Here is a 10,781-nt window from a genome sequence, read left to right as displayed (position 1 = left end):
AAAACTGGATTTAAAATCAAACAGGCTGTTCATCAGCTGATCAAAAGTTGAAAACCATAGCCTTTAAAAGTGTGCAAAAATATGGCTTTTATTGCCCAAGTGCTTAACATTCATTTAATATCAACATGCACCAAACAAACATTTTACACTTATAAAACAAACACAAATACAGGTTCCCAAATCACTATATCCTGAATTCAAAAGCACAACTAAAAAGATGCGTCTACAAGTGAGACTTAAAGCCCTCTATAGATGAAGCCTGGTGAATATAAAGAGGAGAGCATTCCACAGTTTAGGACCTACTGCAAAAACATGATCTCCTTTTGATTTCTTTTTGGACTGTGGAACAGCAAACAGCACATGATTTGTTGATCTTAGTGACCTACCTGCTGTGCAAGACTCTACAAGATTTCCAGTTTAATTTGGAGACAAGTTGTGTATCGCTTTAAAAACTACTCAATTTTAAACTCGATCCTGTACTTCACTGGCAGCCAATGGAGAGAGGACAGCACTGGATTGATGTGTTCCCTTGTTTTTGTGCCAGTCAGAAACCTAGCTGTGACATTTTGCACAAGCTGCAAGCGAGATCATTGGCGCTGACAGATTCTTACATAAAGAGAATTACAGTAATCTAGTCCGGATGAGATTAAAGCATATAATATAAATAACTCCAAATCTCCAAATCTTTAAAACTCGAAAAAGTTTTAGCTTTGAAATGATTCTGAGCGGATAAAAGCTACTTCTTACCACTGAATATATTTGTTTATAAAAACTTAAAGATGAATCAATTATAACGGCAAGATTTCTTACATTTTCTTTCACGGTCATTTCTAAGGGGGCAAGAGCATTGGCTATCTTCTCGTTCACCTTAGGAGGACCAAATATAATGATCTCAGACTTTTTATCTTTAAGCAGAAGAAAATTACTTGACAGTCAAGCCTGAACCTTATCTAACACTGTAGCAGTGACTGCAAGGGCCCTGCTACCTGTTTAATGGCATTGTACTTCAAACAGTCACATTGTGATGATGATCTGATGGCAAAAGCAAAAAGGTTTTTGTTTTTGAACGTTGCAGGATTGTTGAGCTCCACAAGCAAGCTCTCTCACAACGCGCCATTGCTGCCGAATTCTTAAAAGATCCTGAGATTTAGGGAACAAAAAAAATCAAGTGGTAGACCCAAAAAAATTTCACCTGCACTGAGCCAGAGGTTTCGACGGTCTGTTCGTGAAGACACAGGCCGATCCTCAACCCAAATTAAGGCCCTTACTGATGCTGACTGCAGCCCAATAACCATAAGACGCCATCTGCGAAAGAAGGACTTAAAGAACAAAAAACGTAAAAGCCATGTCTCTAACCACACCACAAACTTGCCTATTTGGAATTTGCAACAGAGCACCAAACATGGGACATTAAAAGATAGAAAAAATTTTTATTCTCGGATAAGAAAAAATGTAACCTGGATGGTCCTGATGGCTTCCGACGATACTGGCATAACGAGATCCCACTGGAACGCGAGATGTGAATACTTGCGAGATGCGAATGTTTCCCTCCAGTTTTAAGGTTTTGTTTAGGAATCTATATTTCTTATATACATTTGTAGGATGATTAAAGAAAACTGGTGGAGTCTCTCTCATGAATCTCTTCGGGAAGCAAGAGACCTCTATCTGGGTAATCTTTCCCTACAGCTTATGCAAATGTTGAATGCTGTTGAATAGATTATTATGAGCTGCCATGAGATGCTATATGAAATCAGTAGTAATTAAATAAAATGGGAGTGAGGTGCTTAAGTATAATTCTTGTAAGCCTCACCCACTTCACTTGGAGCTTGTTTAAGTAAAGGCCTAGGCTTGCAGAACAGTACAGATACAGTAATTACTTATAATAATGTAATTACAAGATTATAATTGCATAAACTGCATTTAAGAATCAAAGAATCACATTCTGACATTTGTCCTGTTAAGATTCTGCTTTCACCCTGTTATTCTATTCTGTTATATCTGTTTCTCTGCCCATACAAAATGACCTGTAGAGCAGAAAAACACTTGGGTAAATTATTTCTTAATCATAATCAAATTAATTCACAATCAAAATTTAAAGTTATACACATATAAAGAACGGAGTCTAGGCAAATAATCAAAGTGAAAGTCTGAAATCCAAAGTACAAATGTCTTGACATCTGATTAGGGATCTTGAAACAAAAAGTGTTCCGCAGTAAAATAAAGGTTACTTACTTTTAACCAATATTAAGAGAACTGAGAGATTTTTTTTGATGATCTAAACTGTTCTTTGTTTGCATTTTTCAGCAGAGATCAACTGACACATTGCCCAACAACTAAAGTCTCCTGAAAATGTTCAAAGCTGGAGTTTATTTGCTCTGTTTTGCCTCTTTAATAGAAACAATTTCTTTTGTAATCTTTTCATTTATTTACAGTACAGAACATTTTAAAATATCATCTTATTTGGTGTAACAAATTATAATCTTATTAAGACTGTCCCAGTCAAGTGCAGTATCCATTGATCAAATGTCTTTATTCACACAAAGAGCATCTATTAAATTACCAGTTTTCTTAAATTACCAATATCTGAGTTGTTTGTACTCTGTGATAAATAGAAATGCTAGTGAATAGTATATACAGGGAGTGCAGAATTATTAGGCAAGTTGTATTTTTGAGGATTAATTTTATTTGAGGATTTAATTTGAACAACAACCATGTTCTCAATGAACACAAAAAACTCATTAATATCAAAGCTGAATATTTTTGGAAGTAGTTTTTAGTTTTAGCTATTTTAGGGGGATATCTGTGTGTGCAGGTGACTATTACTGTGCATAATTATTAGGCAACTTAACAAAAAACAAATTTATACCCATTTCAATTATTTATTTTTACCAGTGAAACCAATATAACATCTCAACATTCACAAATATACATTTCTGACATTCAAAAACCAAACAAAAACAAATCAGTGACCAATATAGCCACCTTTCTTTGCAAGGACACTCAAAAGCCTGCCATCCATGGATTCTGTCAGTGTTTTGATCTGTTCACCATCAACATTGCGTGCAGCAGCAACCACAACCTCCCAGACACTGTTCAGAGAGGTGTACTGTTTTCCCTCCTTGTAAATCGCACATTTGATGATGGACCACAGGTTCTCAATGGGGTTCAGATCAGGTGAACAAGGAGGCCATATCATTAGATTTTCTTCTTTTATACCCTTTCTTGCCAGCCACGCTGTGGAGTACTTGGACGTGTGTGATGGAGCATTGTCCTGCATGAAAATCATGTTTTCTTGAAGGATGCAGACTTCTTCCTGTACCACTGCTTGAAGAAGGTGTCTTCCAGAAACTGGCAGTAGGACTGGGAGTTCAGCTTGACTCCATCCTCAACCCGAAAAGGCCCCACAAGCTCATCTTTGATGATACCAGCCCAAACCAGTACTCCACCTCCACCTTGCTGGCGTCTGAGTCGGACTGGAGCTCTCTGCCCTTTACCAATCCAGCCACGGGCCCATCCATCTGGCCCATCAAGACTCACTCTCATTTCATCAGTCCATAAAACCTTAGAAAAATCAGTCTTGAGATATTTCTTGGCCCAGTCTTGACGTTTCAGCTTGTGTGTCTTGTTCAGTGGTGGTCGACTTTCTGCCTTTCTTACCTTGGCCATGTCTCTGAGTATTGCACACCTTGTGCTTTTGGGCACTCAGTGATGTTGCAGCTCTGAAATATGGCCAAACTGGTGGCAAGTGGCATCTTGGCAGCTGCACGCTTGACTTTTCTCAGTTCACGGGCAGTTATTTTGCGCCTTGGTTTTCCACACGCTTCTTGCGACCCTGTCGACTATTTTGAATGAAACGCTTGATTGTTCGATGATCACGCTTCAGAAGCTTGGCTATTTTAAGACTGCTGCATCCCTCTGCAATATATCTCACTATTTTTGACTTTTCTGAGCCTGTCAAGTCCTTCTTTTGACCCATTTGCCAAAGGAAAGGAAGTTGCCTAATAATTATGCACACCTGATATAGGGTGTTGATGTCATTAGACCACACCCCTTCTCATTACAGAGATGCACATCACCTAATATGCTTAATTGGTAGTAGGCTTTCCAGCCTATACAGCTTGGAGTAAGACAACATGCATAACGAGGATGATGTGGTCAAAATACTCATTTGCCTAATAATTCTGCACTCCCTGTATTTAATATTACCCATATTTAATATATGTCCAATGCACACATAATTGTATGTAAGATATAGATTTACAACAAACACATTTATCAGGATCACAATACAGCTGTAAAGGCAATTTAGAAGCTCTTTGTGCTCTGAGGTGAAAGTTGAGCAAATACACTGCACCCAGGTCAGTGACTGTACCAGTATTTCATGATCCTTATTGCTGTTTATATATATATTTTTTTCCTTCTTTTTTTTTAGTTTAAATAATATTTTTGCATGTTTAATAGGAGACAATTAATATATTTTTTATTTAATAAGAGACAATAAATAATCTACTTATTATTATTAGTAGTAGTAGTAGCAGTGGTAGTAGCATTGGTAGTATTAATTTATCATTAAATCAATGAGTTGAACCAGAAAAGCAGATAAATTCTGTTCTTGAATGAATAATTAAGACTGCTTTTTTTTCATCTCCTTTATAATTAAGGATACATTTTAATCAAGGCTTCAGAACTTTAAAACTTCAGACGTCATTATTTTGTAAGGTGCAAAGCAGCAGAGGCGCCATCAAGTGGTGAATACAGTACACGATTCCTGTGCTTGATTAAAAGTATATAACTCCAGTAAAATTACTCCTTGTACATTTCTACTTGATTTAAAATACTTGTTTTCCTATGGATTTAAGTATCAAAAGTACTGATCCTTAAAATTTTTTTGCAAATTTATGCAATTTATTGTTTTAATTTCCGCATATTAAACATTTTAAAAGAGTTTTCTGTTGTTCATTACAGTAATTAGTAAATAGCTTTAAACAGCTATTAAAGTAGTCATCGTAAGCAGGTGTTTACAATAAATACCTGCCAAACATTTATATCTTCCTTGTTTCTTTAGTTTTAAGTTTACTAAGCAGCAGTCCAACAAAAGAACTTGGCTGGAACTACAGCAAGGCCTCTGGGTTTTCATCATTCCTGAATTAGCTGTGATTTAAAAGTGAAACTGGACTTGACTCTATGTATTGGCTGAAAGGGAATCAAAAAGGTTTGTTAAATTAAACAGGTTAGAGAATGATTGAAAAATCCTTTACAATACTGGTGGTTGATTAGAGCAATGAAAAGAATAGCAGCCAGTATCTCTCTTTAAAATACCCATTTTATATGGACAATTCAATGTAATGTAATGTTAAGTTCAAGTTCAAAGTCAAGTAGGCTTTATTGTCATTCCAACCACATACTAAACAATTTCAAGAATTCCAAGATTTTGTTTTTGTTGTATTTTTTTCTAATTGCCCTCTGTAGGTTCTTGTGTCTGGTTTTTTTTTTTAGCTTTGCTGGGCTTTCTCTAAGGAAAACATTGAATAATATTTTTGGGAAAATTTGTTTTGTAATTTTGTATCAGATTTTCTACCCTGTGCCCTGTTGATTTTTTTGTTTTTTTTTTTTTATCATTTTGTTGCTGTTTTGCTTTTCCAATTTTAATACTTTTGTACATACTAATATAACATGGAATGTTCAATTGACAAGTTTGTCTCTGCATTTGGGTTCACACACCTTTCTGTGTCACTTACACAACCAACCCCATATAATTATCATAATATTTCTATTAGCATGGAATATTTACACTACATGTTTCTTTCTCAGGTTTAATAGCTAATAAAAAGAAACGATTTAGAAAAAGTGTTTATTAGTATTTTGTGATATTCTTAGATTTGTATGAAATTATTACCTATGCATTAGGAAACATTTGCAAAACATTACTAGTGCTAAACCCACAACTATGAAGACTATGATTCCAGCTATTAGAGCCACTTGAATTTTCTTTCCACACTCAGCATCTGACATTGTTGTTCCTGGTTTGATTTCTCTAAGTCCCAAATCTTCACATCTGTCAAAAAAGTATCAAGATATCAACCATCAATGCTTTAGCATGTTTCTAGAAAATATTCTGTGATGTACATATGGTGTGCTTTGCTTTTTATTTATATATTCTGAACTAATATCATTTTCATTATCAGTGAACACTCACTTTGTATGCTGTTTGCACATGCCAAGTGATCCATCAGAGTAGGTTCCATCTTTACATTCAGCACATTCAGCATCTTTTTGTGCTGTTCCTGCAAACAGATGACGTCTGCTGAGTCACAGTAAATAATCACAGCATTTGGAAACAGTTACAGTACACAACCATTACTGTAGATTACACCAACCTTTCTGCTTTATGTATTGTCCAGGGCTGCATTTTGTGTGTTCCTCAGCCTGTGTACAGCTGCCCTTGTCATTATTGATACAATAAAATTCTTCCAGTGGCTCGCACATTGTATCTGAAATTCGTGTACAGGCTGCCTTTACTCTTAATCCGTGCTCTGTGACAACACCAATGTTAATGTTAATGGAGAAACACCAATGTTTAAGAATAGATATACAGTATATGCCATTACACAATTTTTAGATATAACTATGTCTACAAAGTCTGAGAGTCCTTCAGGCAACTCCAAGTGGGCTTGCATGTGTTTTGCACCGAGGATAGGCTTCTGTATAGCTACCTTGCCATAATGCCCAGATCTATTGGAAGGGGGGTCCTTCTGGAAATTTGACCCATCTTCACACAGGATCTCCAGAGTTCAGTCAGAGTGATCATCGGGTTATTGTTCAGTGTTGTTCTTTCTTCCTAAGGCCCTTCTCCCCAAATGCTCAGTTTGGCCAGAGGACCAGCTCTTGGAAGAACTCTGGTTTTAAAACAATTCTTCCATTTGAGAAATATGGAGGACACTGTACTCTTGCTAATCTTCAATGCAGCAGCAATTTGTTTGTAACCTTCCCAAAATGTGTGCCTTGCAATAATCCTGTCTCTGAGCTCTGCAGCAGTTTATCTGATCTCATGGTTTGGTTTTTGCCTTAAAATTCTTTGTTAGCTTTGAGGCCTTATATAGAGAGGTGTGTGCCGTTCCAAATCATGTCCAATCATTAAACTTTTCCTTAAGTAGACAGTGAACGTGTAGAAAAATCTCAGCAATGATCAGGAGAAATGGGAGGCACTTCAGCTAAATTTCATGTGTTGTTGCAAAGAACTTAAATACTTATGTTCATGTGATATTTCAGTTTTTTTAATAAAAAAGAAAATTACAGCCATTTCTGGAATTCTGTTTTCTGTTTGGCGTTATGGGGTACTAATTGTAGATTAGTGAAAAAAAACAACAAAATTAAAGAAAGTAAAACGGGGTATGAATACTTTCTGAATGCCGAATGCACTGTACACAAACACACACACACGTGCACACACACACACACACACACACACACACACACACACACACACACACACATATAGTATATGTGTAAGCACACTTACCTGGATCACACACTGCACAGCTAAGGCAATTTAAAAGTCCATTGTGCACAGAGGTGAAAGTCAAGTCAACACACGGTACACACGTTGTGGTCAGTAATTCAGTGCAATGCCGATAAACATGGTTTCCTGAAAAATATTTTAAAGAGAAAATGTCTTAATTTTGCATAGACAAACTTTAATCAAGCCTAACTGTAAATGTTTTTTCTACTGTTTTAAATGGCTCAAAAATCTTAATCTGGTTTGTATAGTTTGTATTATATTATCAGAGGGCTGCCAATTCATTTAGTTTAATGTTTCCCCCACCAACAAGCACTGTAATATTGCAATAACTGTTTACACTAAATGTTGCAACACCAGCTGAACACCCCAATTCAGTCTGTGGTTCTTTTTGGTACAACTGTCAGTACTGTGCAAATAAGGGTATTGTGTGTGTGCTATATGTTAATGTGGTCTAGGTTGGAATAAATGTTTTAATTTATTTTTATATTTTCATTAAATTATGTTGCAGAACGGCTTCTTATTCTAGTAAATATTTATGGCCCAAACAAGAAATTATTCTGGGAGAAGACTTTAAGTATAGTATGGATCCTAATATTTATCAAATGTCTTGCCAGAATTGTACATTTATCTGTCCAAGAAATTATATTCTTCCACAGTAGCATTGTTAATTCGGACAGAGCTTCCATTTTCATAGAAACAATACACTGAAAGAATTCAGAGGATGTCCAAGATGATAACAGAATAAGACTTCAGAACAATTTTTTGAAACTTGTTGAAGTCACAACAGAAAATTCATCCACAAGAAAGAAGGTCATGAAGGTCAGTTGTCTTTTTATAAATGACTTGTTTGTCACTTAGACAGTGTTGCTGATAATATTTAGCCCTTCATTACCAAACACAAAGTAATCGCAATCTGTTAAACATTAAACTGTTGGTTACTTTAAAACTAACCTTCATCTGGGAAATCACAGGGAAATGTATGTAAATATTTGATCTGTTAAATAGATTCATGTCAGATTTATGCATGATTCAGAGAAAAGTTGTTGCTATCAAACATTGTTTACTTAATCAGGAGTCAGTGTAATGTTGTTTGTTTGTTTATTTTGATACAATTAAAGTTAAGGTATTTGCTATTTTATTTAAAAATAAAATAAATTTTGATGTAACTTTGCCCAACCCTGAACTCAGCATAATAAATTATTGCCACTGGTTAATTTTAATATACTTAAACAACTGCTGGAGGATTATAGGTATATTCCAACACTTGTCCTGCAATATATCATATCTACATATTAAAGTAATTTGGCTTACCAGGTGCACACATGGGACAACATTCTCCATTTACCTCATATTCAGCTTGGTTGCAAGCGCAAAAACACAGTTCAGTGTTCAGGAGAAAAATAATGGCAGCAATAAGCATTTGCTGCAAACTGAATACTATCTTTAAAGTTCTGGTGAGTGTATTCATTTTTTTTAAATGAATAAAAAAAATTATTTCCTCTCAACACTTCGTATGTCCCAGTGCCTTCTTTATTTGTTAGCACATACAGCAAAGTAATATCCTATTGAAGCCGGTCTTCTTCTGGGTCTTCTGCTCCAAAACGCCAATATGTCCAGTGTTAGACTGATCTTCTGACGCAGCAAATCATTTAGAATTGTTGAATTTAAAGTTCTGGGTCCATGCTCTCGAATTTCTGAGCAGAAGCTGAAAAGAAAGCATATGATTTTGAAATGACTGGAGGATGTGTGATTGAGCTATATGAAAACAGTAACTAGAGAACTTTCAGGCTGGACCGGCCGGTGAACATTCTATTAATAATCCCTTTCACTTTCTTCTACTAAGTAAACGTCTTTATGAAGAAATTTACAAGAATTCACAATGTCTTCATACATCATACACAGCCAATCTTCTGGGCGACAGATCACTGGAAGGTACATGGATCTAGTGATCGAATTGAGGGGGGGCTGGGGGGATCCGTGACCCCCCCATAAGGCATTAGATTATTTTAATAAATAATATATGAATTACACAACAACTGGGGACCTATATAAGATTTGACTCAATTCGAGCACTGCGTGGGTGCCATTTTTAAACTTCCTTTTAAAATACATTCATACTCATCCATATTAAAATAGTGTATAAACAGATTAAGATTAGGACAAAATTAAGGGAGCATTGACATATATTAATCAAATAATTTTGTAATCTCTAAAAAAAAAACGACTTCTGAAGGAGTGCTGTCTTATCAGGCAGCATGATGTTACAGTAGAGCTGGTTTTTTTTATCCTGTAAGTGGCAAGGTGGAGTCTCCATAAATGAATATTTTTTTTGGCAATCATAACTGAAACAGAGATCAAGTAACAAATTTCCTAGCAACTTCATCGTCCTAATAATGATAATGTACTTCTACAGAATTACTCATGGTTAAGTCAAGCCAAGTAGGCTTTTATTGTCATTCCAACCATATACAGAATACTGTAGTACACAGTGAAAGAACCTTTCTCTAAGACCAAAGGTGCTACATAAGACCACATACTGTAAATTAACAAATAATACCACAAAAAAAAGAACTACACAAAACTAACTAGAACACTAAATAATGTGTGTGATATATAAGACAGTGAGATGGTAGACACAGTAACACTGCAGTGCCTTTCAGTACAGAAGATTTGTGTTCAAGCAAATGAACAGTCCATATGATAATAAATACTGTGCATGTAAATGCTGCATTGTTTTAGTAACAAACTGTGCAAAATAGCAACTTTAACAGTTAAAGAGTTTGTTAATTTGTCACTGTGTGATCCAGTTTAATCCCTTTGTATTAAGTAGTGGAATGGCTTGCAGAAAGACACTGTCATACAGTCTGGAGGTGAGAGCTCAAATGTTTTGGTACCTTTTTCAAGGTGACAGAAGGGTGAAGAGTGGGTGTGACAGGTGCTCAGTTCAATGCTAAAGGTTCCTGACTTCTGTGGCCTTGCTTACTCTGTTTTGACAATAATATTCCTCAACCTTTTATTATAGTCCAGAGAATGTAAGTTTAAACCATAAAATTGTAAGTCATTTGGTGGGTCAAATTATTGAGCCTGTCCCAGTTGAGAATTGCCGTTTCAACAACTTTGTCTAATATCTTATTCTCATAGAGTGAAACTGGTAAATTTTTACAAATATCCGAGTTGTTTGGCATAGAATAACTATTTAGACCCAGTCTAGTAATTAAGGTAAACAGTTGGAACAGGTAAACAGGCAGCATGAAGTACTGAC

General features: G+C 35.7%; 1 protein-coding gene across 1 annotated transcript; it reads right to left on the bottom strand.

The window, feature by feature from the left end:
* Positions 1 to 4,445: 4,445 nt before the first annotated feature.
* On the bottom strand, positions 4,446 to 9,230 carry LOC124399431 (tumor necrosis factor receptor superfamily member 14-like). The gene is made up of 5 exons (XM_046870317.1): positions 8,831 to 9,230; positions 7,520 to 7,645; positions 6,378 to 6,533; positions 6,197 to 6,284; positions 4,446 to 6,055 (listed from the first exon to the last, which is right to left on the bottom strand). Exons 1-5 carry the CDS (start codon positions 8,985 to 8,987, stop codon positions 5,893 to 5,895), a joined length of 690 nt encoding a protein of 229 aa, XP_046726273.1. The 5' UTR covers positions 8,988 to 9,230; the 3' UTR covers positions 4,446 to 5,892.
* Between the last annotated feature and the right edge of the window lie 1,551 nt (positions 9,231 to 10,781).

Source organism: Silurus meridionalis, chromosome 17 (genome assembly GCF_014805685.1).
Source record: "Silurus meridionalis isolate SWU-2019-XX chromosome 17, ASM1480568v1, whole genome shotgun sequence".
In the NCBI taxonomy this organism is placed as follows: Eukaryota; Metazoa; Chordata; class Actinopteri; order Siluriformes; family Siluridae; genus Silurus; species Silurus meridionalis.
The sequence above is the reverse complement of the archived record's forward strand: the minus strand, read 5'-3'. Positions and strand labels throughout refer to the sequence as shown.